A 22,104-nucleotide genomic window follows, 5' to 3' on the forward strand; every position below is an offset into this window, starting at 1 on the left:
CTGGAGGGCCGAGTTTTGAAATCAGTGGAATTAGTGTATGATAGCTAAGGAGATGGAGAAAACACATGTCTCCGGATTACATCTTCAAACTAAGGGCTATCTGCATTGTGTCCCACCACCCGCCAACCCCTCTTTACACTGCTACTCTCTGTTCATCATATACAGTGCCTTGCGAAAGTATTCGGCCCCCTTGAACTTTGCGACCTTTTGCCACATTTCAGGCTTCAAACATAAAAACTGTATTTGTTTGTGAAGAATCAACAACAAGTGGGACACAATCCTGAAGTGGAACGACATTTATTGGATATTTCAAACTTTTTTAACAAATCAAAAACTGAAAAATTGGGCGTGCAAAATTATTCAGCCCCCTTAAGTTAATACTTTGTAGCGCCACCTTTTGCTGCGATTACAGCTGTAAGTCGCTTGGGGTATGTCTCTATCAGTTTTGCACATCGAGAGACAGAATTTTTTTCCCATTCCTCCTTGCAAAACAGCTCGAGCTCAGTGAGGTTGGATGGAGTGCATTTGTGAACAGCAGTTTTCAGTTCTTTCCACAGATTCTCGATTGGATTCAGGTCTGGACTTTGACTTGGCCATTCTAACACCTGGATATGTTTATTTTTGAACCATTCCATTGTAGATTTTGCTTTATGTTTTGGATCATTGTCTTGTTGGAAGAGAAATCTCCGTCCCAGTCTCAGGTCTTTTGCAGACTCCATCAGGTTTTCTTCCAGAATGGTCCTGTATTTGGCTCCATCCATCTTCCCATCAATTTTAACCATCTTCCCTGTCCCTGCTGAAGAAAAGCAGGCCCAAACCATGATGCTGCCACCACCATGTTTGACAGTGGGGATGGTGTGTTCAGGGTGATGAGCTGTGTTGCTTTTACGCCAAACATAATGTTTTGCATTGTTGCCAAAAAGTTCAATTTTGGTTTCATCTGACCAGAGCACCTTCTTCCACATGTTTGGTGTGTCTCCCAGGTGGCTTGTGGCAAACTTTAAACAACACTTTTGATGGATATCTTTAAGAAATGGCTTTCTTCTTGCCACTCTTCCATAAAGGCTAGATTTGTGCAATATACGACTGATTGTTGTCCTATGGACAGAGTCTCCCACCTCAGCTGTAGATCTCTGCAGTTCATCCAGAGTGATCATGGGCCTCTTGGCTGCATCTCTGATCAGTCTTCTCCTTGTATGAGCTGAAAGTTTAGAGGGACGGCCAGGTCTTGGTAGATTTGCAGTGGTCTGATACTCCTTCCATTTCAATATTATCGCTTGCACAGTGCTCCTTGGGATGTTTAAAGCTTGGGAAATCTTTTTGTATCCAAATCCGGCTTTAAACTTCTTCACAACAGTATCTCGGACCTGCCTGGTGTGTTCCTTGTTCTTCATGATGCTCTCTGCGCTTTTAACGGACCTCTGAGACTATCACAGTGCAGGTGCATTTATACGGAGACTTGATTACACACAGGTGGATTGTATTTATCATCATTAGTCATTTAGGTCAACATTGGATCATTCAGAGATCCTCACTGAACTTCTGGAGAGAGTTTGCTGCACTGAAAGTAAAGGGGCTGAATAATTTTGCACGCCCAATTTTTCAGTTTTTGATTTGTTAAAAAAGTTTGAAATATCCAATAAATGTCGTTCCACTTCAGGATTGTGTCCCACTTGTTGTTGATTCTTCACAAAAAAATACAGTTTTATATCTTTATGTTTGAAGCCTGAAATGTGGCAAAAGGTCGCAAAGTTCAAGGGGGCCGAATACTTTCGCACGGCACTGTATGCACAGTCACTTTAACCATATCTACATGTACATACTACCTCAATCAGCCTGACTAACCGGTATCTGTATGTAGCTGTTGTTTTTCTTTCTTTACTTACCTATTGTTCACCTAATACCGTTTTTGCACTATTGGTTAGAGCCTGTAAGTAAGCATTTAACTGAAGAAAAACACACACACACACACACACACACACACACACACACACACACACACACACACACACACACACACACACACACACACACACACACACAGTTTTACAGCTGTTCTATTGATTTGAGTGAGCTGTTCTCTCATCTGTTGTGATGTCAGATCGTTGTAATCAACCCTACTCTGTTCTCTCATCTGTTGTGATGTCAGAACGTTCTAATCAACCCTACTCTGTTCTCTCACCTGTTGTGATGTCAGAACGTTCTAATCAACCCTACTCTGTTCTCTCATCTGTTGTGATGTCAGAACGTTCTAATCAACCCTACTCTGTTCTCTCATCTGTTGTGATGTCAGAACGTTCTAATCAACCCTACTCTGTTCTCTCATCTGTTGTGATGTCAGAACGTTCTAATCAACCCTACTCTGTTCTCTCATCTGTTGTGATGTCAGAACGTTCTAATCAACCCTACTCTGTTCTCTCATCTGTGTTAGCTTGGGTGATTGACTGTTGTGATGTCAGAACATTTGAATCAACCCTACTCGTCGGCCAGAGTAGTCCAGTGTGAACGCATCGAGAGCGAAATTTACCAACAGACAATCTGACAGCACAGTTACAGTCACCAACGCTCTGGGCAACATAACAGCCCAATCAGCTCTGCTAGGGCGAGTAATGTTCAGTGAGCTGTTCTCTCATTTGTGTCTGGAAGTATCTAGCAAGTTAGCTTGAATGATTAACTACTATTTTTTTAATATAATTATGAAAGAAACAAGTACAAAAACAGAAATATACAAACAAGAGTACATAAACCTAACAAACAGGGGTGTTACATATCGAGATACATTTTCAATTTGTCAAAAACACTTACTGATTAAGTTCAAATAATCTTAAACAAATGTGAAGAGGAGTTTCATTTTATGGATAAAGAATCTGCCATGAAAAATAAACAAATTAACAGTGAAATTTGGGTCAATATAAAACATAATATCAGAATCTTCCAAGTAAACATTAAGAGTAGTTTCATTTCAAGTAAATATTAAGAGTAGTTTCATTTAAAATAAAATCGAACTCAATCTGAAATATTCTGACTTTAGAGCAAAATAAAGGGTCAAGAGACTCTGGGTCACAACCACAACATACATCTGTTATCAATAATAATATTATCAATAGCTATTTAGAATCTGTGTAAAATAAAGGTGTTTACAAGGGGTGCTGTTGTTAGTGCAGAACGCTCGGATCCACCCTTAAAGAGATGGGTGGGGCTAAGGCTTTAATAAGAGGGCGTGAACGATGCTGATTGGGTGAAGACAAAGAAGGGCTCTCCAGTAGTGGAACCGAAACATTCAAAAAGGATATTTTCTCAAAAGTGAGTTTTACAAGTTGATCAACTTTCCAAGCAAAATGACTTTCCCCATTGTTCCTCAAATGCAGTGGATGATATAATTTGGATTTTTGCTACATAAAACCGATTTAAGCTGGTTGGTCATGTACGGTGTACAGTACAACAGTGACTGTACGGTAGGTGTGATCTTGTGAGACTTACCCCCCCCCCCCCAGTTCAGTCTATTGCCCTCTACACCACCAGGTGTGTTCTTGTGAGACTTACCCACCCAGTTCAGTCTATTGCCCTCTATACCGCCAGGTGTGTTCTTGTGAGACTTACCCCCCAGTTCGGTCTATTGCCCTCTACACCGCCAGGTGTGTTCTTGTGAGACTTACCCCCCCAGTTCGGTCTATTGCCCTCTATACCGCCAGGTGTGTTCTTGTGAGACTTACCCCCCCCCCCCCCCCCCCCAGTTCAGTCTATTGCCCTCTACACCGCCAGGTGTGTTCTTGTGAGACTTACCCCCCCAGTTCAGTCTATTGCCCTCTACACCACCAGGTGTGTTCTTGTGAGACTTACCCCCCCAGTTCAGTCTATTGCCCTCTATACCGCCAGGTGTGTTCTTGTGAGACTTACCCCCCCAGTTCGGTCTATTGCCCTCTATACCGCCAGGTGTGTTCTTGTGAGACTTACCCCCCCAGTTCAGTCTATTGCCCTCTATACCGCCAGGTGTGTTCTTGTGAGACTTACCCCCCCCCCCCCAGTTCAGTCTATTGCCCTCTACACCGCCAGGTGTGTTCTTGTGAGACTTACCCCCCCAGTTCAGTCTATTGCCCTCTACACCACCAGGTGTGTTCTTGTGAGACTTACCCCCCCAGTTCAGTCTATTGCCCTCTACACCGCCAGGTGTGTTCTTGTGAGACTTACCCCCCCAGTTCAGTCTATTGCCCTCTATACCGCCAGGTGTGTTCTTGTGAGACTTACCCCCCCAGTTCAGTCTATTGCCCTCTACACCGCCAGGTGTGTTCTTGTGAGACTCACCCCCCCAGTTCAGTCTATTGCCCTCTACACCGCCAGGTGTGTTCTTGTTGAGACTTACCCCCCCAGTTCAGTCTATTGCCCTCTACACCACCAGGTGTGTTCTTGTGAGACTTACCCCCCCAGTTCAGTCTATTGCCCTCTACACCGCCAGGTGTGTTCTTGTGAGACTTACCCCCCAGTTCGGTCTATTGCCCTCTACACCGCCAGGTGTGTTCTTGTGAGACTCACCCCCCCAGTTCAGTCTATTGCCCTCTACACCGCCAGGTGTGTTCTTGTGAGACTTACCCCCCCAGTTCAGTCTATTGCCCTCTATACCGCCAGGTGTGTTCTTGTGAGACTTACCCCCCCCAGTTCAGTCTATTGCCCTCTATACCGCCAGGTGTGTTCTTGTGAGACTTACCCCCCCAGTTCAGTCTATTGCCCTCTATACCGCCAGGTGTGTTCTTGTGAGACTTACCCCCCCAGTTCAGTCTATTGCCCTCTACACCACCAGGTGTGTTCTTGTGAGACTTACCCCCCCAGTTCAGTCTATTGCCCTCTACACCGCCAGGTGTGTTCTTGTGAGACTTACCCCCCAGTTCAGTCTATTGCCCTCTATACCGCCAGGTGTGTTCTTGTGAGACTCACCCCCCCAGTTCAGTCTATTGCCCTCTATACCGCCAGGTGTGTTCTTGTGAGACTCACCCCCCCAGTTCGGTCTATTGCCCTCTACATTTGACTTGACAAACAAATATTTTGAATTTTACATTTGTGACATTTCCCAGTAGGCTATCTATAGTATTGTAATATTATAATGTACTGTACCTATTTAGCCATGTCCCAGTACAGTACTCACAGGTAGAGGCTGGTCAGATAGTGCAGTCCATGCAGATCTGAATGGTGTTCAGTATGTACTTACAGACAGTGGTTCCTGTCCCTCATGCATGGTGATGCAGTCCATGCTGATCTGGATAGTGTTCCCTGATGGTCCATCTTCGTCTGCTGGGCTGTCTGAGAAGTTCAACTCTATGGGCTGCGACGAGTGGAATGCAGACCTGAAACACACACAGGGCAACACTGATTTAACTAGGTTTAGAAATGTGTGGTGTGGTGTGTGTGTGTGTGTTGTGTGGTGTGTGTGTGTGTGTGTGTTGTGTGGTGTGTTGTGTGTTGTGTGTTGTGTGTGTGTGTGTGTGTGTGTGTGTGTGTGTGTGTGTGTGTGTGTGTGTGTGTGTGTGTGTTGTGTGGTGTGTGTGTGTGTGTGTGTGTGTTGTGTAGACTCACTGGTCCAGCATCTCCAGCAGCTGGTTGAACACATCCTGACTGAGGATGTCAGAGCTCTGTTCTGATTGGTTCTGTGACATTATGGAGGCCAGGAAGGAACTCTCTGTCCAGGACAAACGGGAGGAGGGGTCTCTATACCTGCAGGAGGAGAGAGATAAAGGAACACCGTCACTAACTACTATAACTTTCTGTGCAGGCCAGATGGGAGGGAGCACGGTCGGCCCGTATTGCAATTCTACACATTTTGCCACAGTTAACGCTGTTCTTTTGCTCAAACATAAAAACATCCATTATTTTATGCTTACATTTAGGTGACTGTAAGTTCTCAAAGATTATATTATTGAAAAAAAAAAAATATATATATATATAGGTTCATTATCTTTTCTACATACTTTATATCTGGTTTTGGTTGTTTAATTTTACATTGAAAGTTTCCTGTAAGTAACTTCCATAACCCTCTGTCCAGGACAGGTGGGAGGACGGGTCTCTATACCTGCAGGAAGAGAGAAATACAACATCACTAACTAGTAACTACAACTAACTACCGTAACTAACTAGCATAACCATAACTACCAGGACAGGTGGGAGAACGGTCTCTATACCTGCAGGAAGAGAGAAGTATAACGTCACTAACTAGTAACTACAGCTAACTACCGTAACTAACTAGCATAACCATAACTACCAGGACATGTGGGAGGACGGGTCTCTATACCTGCAGGAAGAGAGAAATATAACGTCACTAACTAGTAACTACAGCTAACTACCGTAACTAACTAGCATAACCATAACTACCAGGACATGTGGGAGGACGGGTCTCTATACCTGCAGGAAGAGAGAAATACAACATCACTAACTACCGTAACTAACTAGCATAACCATAACTACCAGGACAGGTGGGAGGACGGGTCTCTATACCTACAGGAAGAGAGAAATATAACATCACTAACTACCGTAACTAACTAGCATAACCATAACTACCAGGACAGGTGGGAGGACGGGTCTCTATACCTGCAGGAAGAGAGAAATATAACGTCACTAACTAGTAACTACAACTAACTACCGTAACTAACTAGCATAACCATAACTACCAGGACAGGTGGGAGGACGGGTCTCTATACCTACAGGAAGAGAGAAATATAACATCACTATCTAGTAACTACAACTAACTACCGTAACTAACTAGCATAACCATAACTACCAGGACAGGTGGGAGAACGGGTCTCTATACCTGCAGGAAGAGAGAAATACAACATCACTAACTAGTAACTACAACTAACTACCGCAACTAACTAGCATAACCATAACTAGATGGGAAGACGGGTCTCTCAACCTGAAGGAATAGACAGGAACACCATAACAATTAAAGGTTGGGAATTGCCAGGGACCTCACGATACGATATTAACACGATACTTAGGTGCCGATACGATATGTATCGCGATTCTCAAAGATTATCACGTTTCTCCTTGTATTGTGATTTGATAATGTGATTTAATGTTCCAACTGGAGCAGTCTGGAGCAGACTGGAGCAGTCTGGAGCAGACTGGAGCAGTCTGGTGTAGACTGGAGCAGACGGGAGCAGACTGGAGCGGACTGGAGCAGACTGGAGTGGACCGGAGCAGACTGGAGCAGTCTGGAGCAGACTGGAGCAGTCTGGTGTAGACTGGAGCAGACTGGAGCAGACTGGAGTGGACTGGAGCAGACTGGAGCAGACTGGAGTAGACTGGAGTAGACTGGAGCAGACTGGAGCAGTCTGGAGCAGACTGGAGCAGTCTGGTGTAGACTGGAGCAGACTGGAGCAGACTGGAGCAGACTGGAGCGGACTGGAGCAGACTGGAGCAGACTGGAGTGGACTGGAGCAGACTGGAGCAGACTGGAGCAGACTGGAGTAGACTGGAGTAGACTGGAGCAGACTGGAGCAGTCTGGAGTAGACTGGAGCAGACTGGAGCATCTGAAGCAGACTGGAGCAGACTGGAGCAGACTGGAGCAGACTGGAGTAGACTGGAGCAGACTGGAGCAGACTGGAGCAGTATGGAGCAGACTGGAGCAGTATGGGGCAGACTGTAGCAGTCTGGAGTAGACTGGAGCAGCAGTGTCAGAGACAGTGCCATTGTTCAAGCGGCAGCCAGGCACACGCCGCTGCTGCTGTCATCTGTGAGCCGAACACACAGCCAGTCGGAAATCCCCGCACGGTGTATATGATACCACAGCACTGAGATTCCCAAACGCCTGGCATGTGTACAGCTGTACGGGGGCTTGACAGGGGGCTGTGTGTGTGTGTGGGCAGGGGGGCATAATCTGAAGCTGCCACTATTTGAGGGCCCGGGCGGAGGGTGGAATTCCCCAACATTCCGTTGTGTGTAGGGGGGGGGGGGGGGGGAGAAGATACGAATACCTATTCAACAACACAGTCAGGCATTTTCTAATGAAGCACATCATCTGAGCAGGACTATCATAATGTACTCTAAGCAGGACACACAACCCAAGTGTGTGTGTGGAGAGTGTGTGTGTGTGTACCAAGTGGGGCATTTGGGGTTTGGAAACTAGACCTGGAGGGGGGGGGGGGTTGAACTACAGCTATGAAGAATCTTAAACACATTGTGTCTCAGTATGCGGTACTGAGTGATTTGTGCTTTTTGAGGTTGGTCCAGTTTCATTAGTTAAAAATAAATAATCGTTTTTTTTTTTTGGTGTGTTGTGTTGTGTTGTGGATATTACTTCGTTTTTATTCAGTGAGATTATTAGTAAAATGGAGAATTGTACATTTTTCAAACACCTGAAACAACTTTACTGTAATCCACAACTTTACTGTAATCCACAACTTTACTGTAATCCAGAGCCATAATCATTATGCTTCATAATATATGAAAAATATATGTATTAAATATGTATTATTATTCAGCATATCGAAGCATACCTCTTGAGCGGTCTCCTGATGGTTATTTTTTTAAGAAACTAAACATGCTTGATTGAAAGGAGTGTGTAACGATTCTCTTCTTGTGAAGTAGAGGCGGACCAAAGCGCAGCGTGGTGGTTGTTCATTGTATTTTATTGAAGACACTATACATGAACAAACTAACGAAAAAACAAGAAACGTGAGAACTCAAAACAGCCCTGTCTGGTGCAAACACAAAAACAGGAACAATCACCCACAAACACACAGTGAAACCCAGGCTACCTAAGTATGATTCTCAATCAGAGACAACTAATGACACCTGCCTCTGATTGAGAACCATACTAGGCCGAAAACATAGAACTGCCCCACAACATAGAAAAACAAACATAGACTGCCCACCCAACTCACGCCCTGACCATACTAAATAAATACAACACAAAGGAAATAGAGGTCAGAACGTGACAGAGTGAGTCTGTTTCAGTACATTTAGTTGCTTGCTTTTCTCTCAAGTCAACCAACCATGCCAGTTTAGTGGCTATTGGTATTACAGAGAAAAGGACACATCTGAGGGGGCATGTGCCTGTGCTCCCAAAAGGGCTCCAAATCTCTGCAATGGATTATGGTTATTGTAGTTAATTACCACATTTCTGCGCTGAACTCGGAACTCAATATTTGCTGAATGAAAACGCTGTGTGTAACGTCGATTTTACTCGTCCGTTTACTCCGCTACTTGAATCCTCTCTCTCTCTCTCTTCTCTCTCTCTCTTCTCTCTCTCTTCCCTCTCTCTTCTCTCTCTCTCTCCCTCTCTCTCTCTCTCTCTCCCTCTCCCTCTCTCTCTCTCTTCTCTCTCCTCTCTCTCAATTCAATTCAAACGGCTTCATTACCATGGGAGACATATGTTAACATTACCAAAGCAAGTGAAGTAGACAATAAACTAAAGTGAAATAAACAATAAAAATTACAGTAAACATCACACTTATAAAAGTTCCAAAAGAATAGAGTCATTTCAAATGTCATATTATGTCTATATACAGTGTTGTAACGATGTGCAAATAGTTAAAGTACAAAAGGGAAAATAAATAAGCATAAATATGGGTTGTATTTACAATGGTGTTTGTTCTTCACTGGTTGCCCTTTTCTCGTGGCAACAGGTCACAAATCTTGCTGCTGTGATGTCACACTGTGGTATTTCACCCAGTAGATATGGGAGTTTATCAAAATTGAATTTGTTATCTAATTCTTTGTGGATCTGTGTAATCTGAGGGAAATATGTATCTCTAATATGGTCATACATTTGGCAGGAGGTTAGGAAGTGCAGCTCAGTTTCCACCTCACCTCAGCTGGATTTGGATACAAAAAGATTTCCCAAGCTTTAAACATCCCAAGGAGCACTGTGCAAGCGATAATATTGAAATGGAAGGAGTATCAGACCACTGCAAATCTACCAAGACCTGGCCGTCCCTCTAAACTTTCAGCTCATACAAGGAGAAGACTGATCAGAGATGCAGCCAAGAGGCCCATGATCACTCTGGATGAACTGCAGAGATCTACAGCTGAGGTGGGAGACTCTGTCCATAGGACAACAATCAGTCGTATATTGCACAAATCTGGCCTTTATGGAAGAGTGGCAAGAAGAAAGCCATTTCTTAAAGATATCCATCAAAAGTGTTGTTTAAAGTTTGCCACAAGCCACCTGGGAGACACACCAAACATGTGGAAGAAGGTGCTCTGGTCAGATGAAACCAAAATTGAACTTTTTGGCAACAATGCAAAACGTTATGTTTGGCGTAAAAGCAACACAGCTCATCACCCTGAACACACCATCCCCACTGTCAAACATGGTGGTGGCAGCATCATGGTTTGGGCCTGCTTTTCTTCAGCAGGGACAGGGAAGATGGTTAAAATTGATGGGAAGATGGATGGAGCCAAATACAGGACCATTCTGGAAGAAAACCTGATGGAGTCTGCAAAAGACCTGAGACTGGGACGGAGATTTCTCTTCCAACAAGACAATGATCCAAAACATAAAGCAAAATCTACAATGGAATGGTTCAAAAATAAACATATCCAGGTGTTAGAATGGCCAAGTCAAAGTCCAGACCTGAATCCAATCGAGAATCTGTGGAAAGAACTGAAAACTGCTGTTCACAAATGCTCTCCATCCAACCTCACTGAGCTCGAGCTGTTTTGCAAGGAGGAATGGAAAAAAAATGTCAGTCTCTCGATGTGCAAAACTGATAGAGACATACCCCAAGCGACTTACAGCTGTAATCGCAGCAAAAGGTGGCGCTACAAAGTATTAACTTAAGGGGGCTGAATAATTTTGCACGCCCAATGTTTCAGTTTTTGATTTGTTAAAAAAGTTTGAAATATCCAATAAATGTCGTTCCACTTCATGATTGTGTCCCACTTGTTGTTGATTCTTCACAAAAAAATACAGTTTTATATCTTTATGTTTGAAGCCTGAAATGTGGCAAAAGGTCGCAAAGTTCAAGGGGGCCGAATACTTTCGCAAGGCACTGTATTTCCAATGTGTCAAGTAATTATCTTTTTGTTTTCTCATGATTTGGTTGGGTTTAATTGTATTGCTCTCCTGTGGCTCTGTACAGCCAGCATCTAGGCCTGTCATTTATCCATCCAGCATCTAGGCCTGTCATTTATCCATGACCTCATCCAGCATCTAGACCTGTCATTTATCCATGACAACATCATCTAGACCTGTCATTTATCCATCCTGCATCTAGGCCTAGTCCTTTATCCATCCTGCATCTAGGCCTAGTCCTTTATCCATCCTGCATCTAGGCCTAGTCATTTATCCATCCTGCATCTAGGCCTAGTCCTTTATCCATCCTGCATCTAGGCCTAGTCCTTTATCCATCCAGCATCTAGGCCTAGTCCTTTATCCATCCTGCATCTAGGCCTAGTCCTTTATCCATCCTGCATCTAGGCCTAGTCCTTTATCCATCCTGCATCTAGGCCTAGTCATTTATCCATGACAACATCATCTAGGCCTAGTCATTTATCCATGACAACATCATCTAGGCCTAGTCATTTATCCATGACAACATCATCTAGGCCTAGTCATTTATCCATGACAACATCATCTAGGCCTAGTCATTTATCCATGACAACATCATCTAGGCCTAGTCATTTATCCATGACAACATCATCTAGGCCTGTCATTTATCCATCCAGCATCTAGGCCTGTCATTTATCCATGACAACATCATCTCGGCCTGTCATTTATCCATGACAACATCATCTAGGCCTAGTCATTTATCCATGACAACATCATCTAGGCCTAGTCATTTATCCATGACAACATCATCTAGGCCTAGTCATTTATCCATGACAACATCATCTAGGCCTGTCATTTATCCATGACAACATCATTTAGGCCTAGTCATTTATCCATGACAACATCATCTAGGCCTAGTCATTTATCCATGACAACATCATCTAGGCCTGTCATTTATCCATGACAACATCATCTAGGCCTAGTCATTTATCCATGACAACATCATCTAGGCCTAGTCATTTATCCATGACAACATCATCTAGGCCTAGTCATTTATCCATGACAACATCATCTAGGCCTAGTCATTTATCCATGACAACATCATCTAGGCCTAGTCATTTATCCATGACAACATCATCTAGGCCTGTCATTTATCCATCCAGCATCTAGGCCTGTCATTTATCCATGACAACATCATCTCGGCCTGTCATTTATCCATGACAACATCATCTAGGCCTAGTCATTTATCCATGACAACATCATCTAGGCCTAGTCATTTATCCATGACAACATCATCTAGGCCTAGTCATTTATCCATGACAACATCATCTAGGCCTGTCATTTATCCATGACAACATCATTTAGGCCTAGTCATTTATCCATGACAACATCATCTAGGCCTAGTCATTTATCCATGACAACATCATCTAGGCCTGTCATTTATCCATGACAACATCATCTAGGCCTAGTCATTTATCCATGACAACATCATCTAGGCCTAGTCATTTATCCATGACAACATCATCTAGGCCTAGTCATTTATCCATGACAACATCATCTAGGCCTAGTCATTTATCCATGACAACATCATCTAGGCCTAGTCATTTCGTTGTATCCATATAATATGAACTGACAATCCTGCTGTCTTTCAGTTTTAGCTCCATTTCTTCAGGCTAAAGGGTCTGAGTCAATTTAAATATCTTCTCGCTAACTTTGCTGTGTTCAAAGTACATCTCGCTTTCCCAAAAACCTGGCTTGGCAGTCCTCCCCCTCCTCCTCCTCCCCTCCTCCTTATGAGCTAAAGAGGTGTGGTGCTGTGTGAGGCAGAGGGAACATACGCTCCAGCTGCATTACTAGGACAACAAGGTGCTGCCAAGCCTGTCATAAGGTAGAAAAGCTTCTTTCAACTCACACTGTGTAGTCAATAGATAGTGATTTGGCAGAGAGAGAGAGACGCACACTGGGAAATTCGAGTCCCAAAATGGCACACTATTCCCTATGCAGTGCACTACTTTAGACCAAAGCTATGGTCCCCCCCTGTCAAACGATATGTGCACTACGTAGGGAATGTGATGCCATTTGGGACGTAAAACAGAGACACGCTAGCAGGTCAGTTGTCTTTTCACTCAGTGTGCACATTCAACCCCCCCCCCCCCCACACACACACACACTTTTCCACTTACCTATTGTATACAGAAGAAAACTAAATCCTCTTGTATTTTACGCAGGACATGCATAGTTCAGTCTTTTGTGTCTTTGAACAGGTAGACCTAGGCTTTATTGTGCATACTGAACTAGCTATAGACACTGGCGGTGCCTGGCTGCTTCTCCTAAAGACCAGCTGAAGGTGGAATCAGAGCTGCTAGTGGTGGGGGAGTTTACACATTGACGTTATACAGTGTAACAATGCACATCGCCTAAATATTTGCAGGCCTACAGTAAAACGTATCGCATTAAAATGTTATAAATTATTATTCGACATTAGCTAGCTACGTTAATACTAATGTAACTTCACTGTAATTGTAATAAAACTATTTAACGTTAGTTATGTATAAACGGAAACATTGACTGCCAGACAGCATGACGTACTTTTACACTATTTGACTATCGCGCACATTCACATTTTTATTTTTTTAAATGCTTCAACTACATATATATTGTAATAGTAAAAAAATACACTTACTTTACAATTTGCAGAGATGATATTATCTACAAGCTGGGTTCGCAACGCATAACACTTTCAGCGCTGCTTTCTGAGAATCAATTCACAACTCAAACGTTATGTACAGTACCTGTCAACAATAACACACAGACCACCGAGACAGATTATTTCAAGAGGCGCCTTGTAGATTTTTAGGCCTAAACTTTATGTAAAAACAAAACATGTTTAGATTAGGTGGCTAAATATTTGACATCAACCTTGTATTAATTAATTAATTAAAAATGGTGGCCCTTGGTGTACATAGTCCAGCGCATTAGAACCAAATATACCTGAGCTCATTCCACTTTATGATACAAGTATCAAACTTGGTACACTAATACTAGCTAGATACTTTAAGGCGGTTCCCACCAGGGGTACTAGGAACCCTGGGGGTACTTGGCGTATCCACATGGGGTACTTGAGAAAACTCATGACATCATGACTGGTAAAATGCACATGATGGGGTACTCCGGGGGTGCTCCGATGGTACTTCGGTGTTACTTTGGGAGGGGTACTTCGGGAGTACTTTAGGGGTACTCAGGGGTACTTCAGGGGTATTTCAGTGGGGTACTCTTGGCAGATTCTCTACTATGGCCTATTTATTTCATTACCTCCATGTTCCATTTGCAGACTGTATATAGACTTTTTCTATTGTGTTATTGACTGTACGTTTGTTTACTCCATGTGTAACTCTGTGTTGTTGTCTGTGTCGCACTGCTTTGCTTTATCTTGGCCAGGTGGCAGTTGTAAATGAGAACTTGTTCTCAACTGGCCTACCAGGTTAAATAAAGGTGTTCTCAACTGGCCTACCAGGTTAAATAAAGGTGTTCTCAACTAGCCTACCTGGTTAAATAAAGGTGAAATAAAATAATTAATTAAAAAAAGATCAACATTCAGTTGGAGGTATTAAATAAAATTGTTAGGGCGGCCAGATTAGATATCTTTTTACAAGATGTCCAGACATTTTCTACATGGGATTACTCTTCCCAAGACCGGTATAAAAAAACAATGCATAAACACAATTATAATATTATAAAGCACTTTTATTAAAATTAAATGTTGTAAGATTAGCCTAATTTAGTGCATCAAATTGTTTAGATACTGGAACACATTACATAGTTGACCTTCCACACATGGATTCATTTCTACTTTCCTGTCCATTTTACATACATACAGTGCCTTGCAGGACATTGTATGGATCATTCAGAGATTCAGTTTTTGATTTGTTAAAAAAGTTTGAAATATCCAATAAATGTCGTTCCACTTCATGATTGTGTCCCACTTGTTGTTGATTCTTCACAAAAAAATACAGTTTTATATCTTTATGTTTGAAGCCTGAAATGTGGCAAAAGGTCGCAAAGTTCAAGGGGGCCGAATACTTTCGCAAGGCACTGTAGCTTCATCTTTTGTTTTTATTTACACATAGGGAACCTTTTCTCCTCCAACATCACAATTCTGTTCTATTTTCTATTCCTTTATAATTTCCTTATTTTCTCTGTCTTCTCTTGTTGTTTGTTTTGTTGTTTGTTCAACACAGAAACCTTTTATGCATATCTCAGCTGACTAACTTTTCCCCTTGCATCAGTCCCTATTAACAAACTGCACAACCTCTGTGGGGATTTCAAATCATAAAAATCTCATTGCAAAGTTAGCATTCAGTTTATCTAAAAACTCTGACATCACGGGAGTGGTCTGTACTGCTGAAGACTCAATACGCACTGGACAACACATTGAGGACATCTTTCCACTTCACAGACTGACCAGGCGAATCCAGACAAAAGCTATGATCAATTATTGATGTAATTTGTTAAATCCACTTCAATCAGTGTAGAGGAAGGGGAGGAGACGGGTTAAAGAAGGATTTTTAAGCCTTGAGAGAATTGAGACATGGATTGTGTATGTGTGTCATTCAGAGGGTGAAAGGGCAAGATAAAATATTTAAGTGCCTTTGAATGGGGTGTGGTAGTAGGTCCCAGGCGCAACGGTTTGTGCCAAGAACTGCAACACTGCTGGGATTTTCAAGACTGGTCCACCACCCAAAGGTCATCCAGACAACTTGACACAACTGTGAAAAGCATTGGCGTCAACATGGGCCAGCATCCCTGCGGAACACTTTCCACACCTTGTAGAGTCCACGCCCCGCAGTGGAAGTGTCATAATACCCATAAAACCTAGAGGTCAAACAGGGAAGTGGTTCCAAGGCCCACTGAACATGGACAGAGAGAGAGAAGGCCCACTGAACATGGACAGAGAGAGAGAGAAGGCCCACTGAACATGGACAGAGAGAGAGAGAAGGCCCACTGAACATGGACAGAGAGAGAGAGAAGGCCCACTGAACATGGACAGAGAGAGAGAGAAGGCCCACTGAACATGGACAGAGAGAGAGAGAAGGCCCACTGAACATGGACAGAGAGAGAGAGAAGGCCCACTGAACATGGACAGAGAGAGAGAAGGCCCACTGAACATGGACAGAGAGAGAGAAGGCCCACTGAACATGGATGTAAAGACTGTTAATGATACAAGTCTATGAGACTGGAGAAGTCAGTTGACAGTAGTGCACTACTTTTGACCAGGGCCCAAAGAAAATAGGGTGCCATTTGGGATGTGACCCAAGTTGTTGATTGTGGTGGGTAGCGTGCAGTGTGGTCAGGGAGGAGATAGTCATTTCCTGGATGAAGGTGCGAACTGAAGTGGGTGGGTTATTACTGGGTGAGTCAGCAGAGGGAGTTGAATGAAATGTTACATTTAAATGTCATGTTTGGTTAGCAGTGATTTGGATGCCGTGTCTCTTTCAACTTGTTTTGTTTTACAAGTTATTGCAGTGTGTTGAAAATTCCCAGGGATCCATGATTCCATGCAGTGTGTTGAAAATTCCCAGGGATCCATGATTCCATGCAGTGAGTTGAATATTCCCAAGGATCCATGATTCCATGCAGTGTGTTGAATATTCCCAGGGATCCATGATTCCATGCAGTGTGTTGAATATTCCCAAGGATCCATGATTCCATGCAGTGTGTTGAATATTCCCAGGGATCCATGATTCCATGCAGTGTGTTAAATATTCCCAAGGATCCATGATTCCATGCAGTGTGTTTAACTTAGTGTCTGGTGTAGACTAATAGGTACGGACAGTTTTGTAATAACATTTAGTCAGAGCTAGGCTGTTGTTGGGTGTTTACAGAGGAGTTTAGTCTTTTCAGAATCAGAACACATACCTGGAATGTGACTTAGTGAATAGGTGTTGCCAGCAATAGGCAATGTGGAAACAGAATACAGACACCGGTTACTCCGAGGGTTATTTAGACAGTCAGTCGTTCTGCCCTGAGGGGAAGGCTGTTCAGCATGACCCTACAGACAGACAGGCAGACAGGCCGGGCCCCTCCAGCCCCTCACCTGAAGACAGACAGGTAGGCCGGGCCCCTCCAGCCCCTGGGCCCCTCAGCAGTCCAGAGTGAAGACTGAACACTGGGGCAGAGGTCACCACTAAACAGAGCTGAGCTATTGTCTCTCGCCAAGTCGGTCACATCCACCGATGAAAATGCAATCAAAACAAACAGACCAGCCGATCCGGGAGCTTCTCCTGTGTCATCATTAATCACACCTTCAAAGACCTCAGCCTTTCTTACGCTCAGCCACTCAGCCCCTCGCTCTCTCTTCCCCCTCCTCCTCATCCCCCCTCTCTCTCTCATCCCCCCCCTCCCTCCCTCTCATCCCCCATCTCTCTCATCCCCCTCGCTCTCTCCCTCTCACCCCCTCTCTCTCATCCCCCCTCCCTCTCATCCCCCCCTCCCTCTCATCCCCCTCGCTCTCTCTCTCTGTCTCTCTCTCATCCCCCTCCTCCTCATCCCCCCTCTCTCTCTCATCCCCCCTCTCTCTCATCCCCCCTCTCTCTCATCCCCCTCGCTCTCTCCCTCTCCCTCTCCCTCTCATCCCCCTCACTCTCATCCCCCTATCACCCCCCCCCCCCCCCCCCCCCCCTCATTCCTCAACCAGGCTAAAAGAGGGACATGACTGCCCGAAGGCGTCTGCTGCTCTCTGTTGCATGCTTCTACTGTGTCCAAGGGTTTCAAACCAGGTAAAGGATCTCCAACCAGGTAAAGGATCTCCAACCAGGTAAAGGATCTCCAACCAGGTAAAGGATCTCAAACCAGGTAAAGGATCTCCAACCAGGTAGTTGAATGGTAAAAAGGAGAGGGACATTCGAAATGAGAATCTCAGCCCAAAAAGTTTGACCTTGATGAGAATGATTCCTAACGTGTCTTTATAAAATACATAAATATATGATATAATTTTTAAACTTTCACAAACAAATGTATTGAGGTTGTTATTAAAAATCTATGCTAATTAAATATTGTACCTTTTTAGGTCAATTAGCATGAGTTTCAGACTGTTTTCTGCAGCCAAAGTCCTTCATACAGCTATAGTAATGCTTTCAGTACACATGAGGTTCCCGGCTGTGTGTGTAAACCAGGCTCAGGGTTAAAGGTCAACCTCACCTTTGTATGGTTGTCAGTTTTAACCAACAGCTAAGCTATCTTATCAGACTGCTCCCCTTACACCCCACTTGTTAAAAGGTACCACTTCAGTCAAGTTTTTTATTTTAAACACCCAGTATTTACTCATATAATATCCCATATCTTAAGTAAAGTAAAGTAATTAAATATAAAACATGTTTTGATTTGTTGTGAACACTCAGAACAGACTTCTATCTTGGAAAGCAACGTTCTAGTGAGGAGGAGAGGATTTCACCCTCCTTAGACTTTTAATTGTCATCTATGTCAGAGACAATTTAGACATATTTCTGTCATTATGGGTGCATTGGGTGTAGATTGATGAGAAGAAAAATAATTTCATACATTTTAGAATAACGTAACAAAATGTGGAAAAAGTCAAGGGGTTTGAATACTTTCTGAAGGCACTGTATAGATGAAGAGAGTGAGGGAGAGAGAGAGAGGGAGAGAGCGAGGGAGAGAGCGAGGGAGAGAGAGAGAGAGAGAGAGAGGGAGAGAGCGAGGGAGAGAGAGAGAGAGAGAGAGAGGGAGAGAGGGAGAGAGAGAGGGAGAGAGAGAGAGAGGGAGAGAGCGAGGGAGAGAGAGAGAGAGAGACAGAGAGAGGGAGAGAGCGAGGGAGAGAGAGAGAGACAGAGAGGGAGAGAGAGCGTGGGAGAGAGAGAGAGAGTGAGGGAGAGAGAGAGAGAGGGAGAGAGAGCGTGGGAGAGAGAGAGAGAGTGAGGGAGAGAGAGAGAGAGGGAGAGAGAGCGAGGGAGAGAGAGAGAGCGAGAGAGAGAGAGAGGGAGAGAGAGCGAGGGAGAGGGAGAGAGGGAGAGAGAGCGAGGGAGAGAGAGCGAGGGAGAGAGAGGGATGACACTTCATTGTACACAGTGCCTTGCGAAAGTATTCGGCCGCCTTGAACTTTGCGACCTTTTGCCACATTTCAGGCTTCAAACATAAAGATATAAAACTGTATTTTTTTGTGAAGAATCAACAACAAGTGGGACACAATCATGAAATGGAACGACATTTATTGGATATTTCAAACTTTTTTAACAAATCAAAAACTGAAAAATTGGGCGTGCAAAATTATTCAGCCCCTTTACTTTCAGTGCAGCAAACTCTCTCCAGAAGTTCAGTGAGGATCTCTGAATGATCCAATGTTGACCTAAATGACTAATGATGATAAATACAATCCACCTGTGTGTAATCAAGTCTCCGTATAAATGCACCAGCACTGTGATAGTCTCAGAGGTCCGTCAAAAGCGCAGAGAGCATCATGAAGAACAAGGAACACACCAGGCAGGTCCGAGATACTGTTGTGAAGAAGTTTAAAGCCGGATTTGGATACAAAAATATTTCCCAAGCTTTAAACATCCCAAGTAGCACTATGCAAGCGATAATATTGAAATGGAAGGAGTACCAGACCACTGCAAATCTACCAAGACCTGGCCGTCCCTCTAAACTTTCAGCTCATACAAGGAGAAGACTGATCAGAGATGCAGCCAAGATGACATGATCACTCTGGATGAACTGCAGAGATCTACAGCTGAGGTGGGAGACTCTGTCCATAGGACAACAATCAGTCGTATATTGCACAAATCTGGCCTTTATGGAAGAGTGCCAAGAAGAAAGCCATTTCTAAAAGATATCCATAAAAAGTGTCGTTTAAAGTTTGCCACAAGCCACCTGGGAGACACACCAAACATGTGGAGGAAGGTGCTCTGGTCAGATGAAACCAAAATGGAACTTTTTGGCAACAATGCAAAACGTTATGTTTGGCGTAAAAGCAACACAGCTGAACACACCATCCCCACTGTCAAACATGGTGGTGGCAGCATCATGGTTTGGGCCTGCTTTTCTTCAGCAGGGACAGGGAAGATGGTTAAAATTGATGGGAAGATGGATGGAGCCAAATACAGGACCATTCTGGAAGAAAACCTGATGGAGTCTGCAAAAGACCTGAGACTGGGACGGAGATTTGTCTTCCAACAAGACAATGATCCAAAACATAAAGCAAAATCTACAATGGAATGGTTCAAAAATAAACATATCCAGGTGTTAGAATGGCCAAGTCAAAGTCCAGACCTGAATCCAATCGAGAATCTGTGGAAAGAACTGAAAACTGCTGTTCACAAATGCTCTCCATCCAACCTCACTGAGCTCGAGCTGTTTTGCAAGGAGTAATGGGAAAAAATGTCAGTCTCTCGATGTGCAAAACTGATAGAGACATACCCCAAGCGACTTACAGCTGTAATCGCAGCAAAAGGTGGCGCTACAAAGTATTAACTTAAGGGGGCTGAATAATTTTGCACGCCCAATTTTTCAGTTTTTGATTTGTTAAAAAAGTTTGAAATATCCAATAAATGTCGTTCCACTTCATGATTGTGTCCCACTTGTTGTTGATTCTTCACAAAAAATACAGTTTTATACACTGTATATATCTGAAATATGAAGATTACTTTTTAAGATTAGATTATCTTTGGGGCGGCAGGTAGCTTAGTGGTTAGAGCGTTGATCTAGTAACCGAAAGGTTGGAGGATTGAATCCCCGAGCTGACAAGGTACAAATCTGTCGTTCTGCCCCAGAACAAGGCAGTTAACACACTGTTCCTAGGCTGTCATTGTAAATAAGAATTTGTTCTTAACTTCACTTGCCTAGTTAAATAAAGGTAAAATAGATAATAAACATTTTGTCTCTTTAACTCTTCATGTTGTTCTTTTCATGTGACTGATAAGTGGTGTAAATTACTTAAGTAAAAATACTTTCATGTACTACATAAGTAGTTTTTCGGGATATTTGTACTTTACTATTTATATTTTTGATTACTTTTACTTTTACTTCACTACATTCCTAAAGAAAATAATGTACTTTTTACTCCATAAAGTTTCCCTGACACCCAAAGTACTTTTTCAATTTTGAATGCTTAGCAGGACAGGAACATTGTCAAATTGACGCACTTATGAAGAGAACACCTGGTCATCCCTACTGCCTCTGATCTGGAGGACTCACTAAACAGAGAACATCCCTGGTCATCCGTACTGCCTCTGATCTGGAGGACTCACTAAACAGAGAACATCCCTGGTCATCCGTACTGCCTCTGATCTGGAGGACTCACTAAACAGAGAACATCCCTGGTCATCCCTACTGCCTCTGATCTGGAGGACTCACTAAACAGAGAACATCCCTGGTCATCCGTACTGCCTCTGATCTGGAGGACTCACTAAACAGAGAACATCCCTGGTCATCCCTACTGTCTCTGATCTGGAGGACTCACTAAACAGAGAACATCCCTGGTCATCCCTACTGCCTCTGATCTGGAGGACTCACTAAACAGAGAACATCCCTGGTCATCCCTACTGCCTCTGATCTGGAGGACTCACTAAACAGAGAACATCCCTGGTCATCCGTACTGCCTCTGATCTGGTGGACTCACTAAACAGAGAACATCCCTGGTCATCCGTACTGCCTCTGATCTGGAGGACTCACTAAACAGAGAACATCCCTGGTCATCCCTACTGCCTCTGATCTGGAGGACTCACTAAACAGAGAACATCCCTGGTCATCGCTACTGTCTCTGATCTGGAGGACTCACTAAACAGAGAACATCCCTGGTCATCCCTACTGCCTCTGATCTGGAGGACTCACTAAACAGAGAACATCCCTGGTCATCCCTACTGCCTCTGATCTGGAGGACTCACTAAACAGAGAACATCCCTGGTCATCCGTACTGCCTCTGATCTGGTGGACTCACTAAACAGAGAACATCCCTGGTCATCCCTACTGCCTCTGATCTGGAGGACTCACTAAACAGAGAACATCCCTGGTCATCCCTACTGCCTCTGATCTGGAGGACTCACTAAACAGAGAACATCCCTGGTCATCCCTACTGCCTCTGATCTGGAGGACTCACTAAACAGAGAACATCCCTGGT

General features: G+C 43.7%; 1 protein-coding gene across 10 annotated transcripts in view; it reads right to left on the bottom strand.

Annotated features, from left to right (window-relative positions):
* LOC110524472 (tumor protein 63) overlaps positions 1-22,104 on the bottom strand; it is a 121,139-nt gene that overhangs the window by 91,531 nt on the left and 7,504 nt on the right. For all 10 annotated transcript variants that reach the window (XR_016495098.1, XM_036980419.2, XM_036980330.2 and 7 more), the window contains exons 2-3: positions 5,566-5,703; positions 5,201-5,336 (exon numbers count right to left, since the gene is read on the bottom strand). Coding sequence is in view for 9 of the 10 variants with exons in the window: in XM_036980419.2 (XP_036836314.1) it covers positions 5,201-5,336; positions 5,566-5,703 (274 nt within the window). In the remaining variant the exon portion in view is untranslated. The remainder of the gene's footprint in view (positions 1-5,200; positions 5,337-5,565; positions 5,704-22,104) is intronic.

Source organism: Oncorhynchus mykiss, chromosome 1 (assembly GCF_057628025.1).
Source record: "Oncorhynchus mykiss isolate SJ-2025 chromosome 1, ASM5762802v1, whole genome shotgun sequence".
Lineage (NCBI taxonomy): Eukaryota > Metazoa > Chordata > Actinopteri > Salmoniformes > Salmonidae > Oncorhynchus > Oncorhynchus mykiss.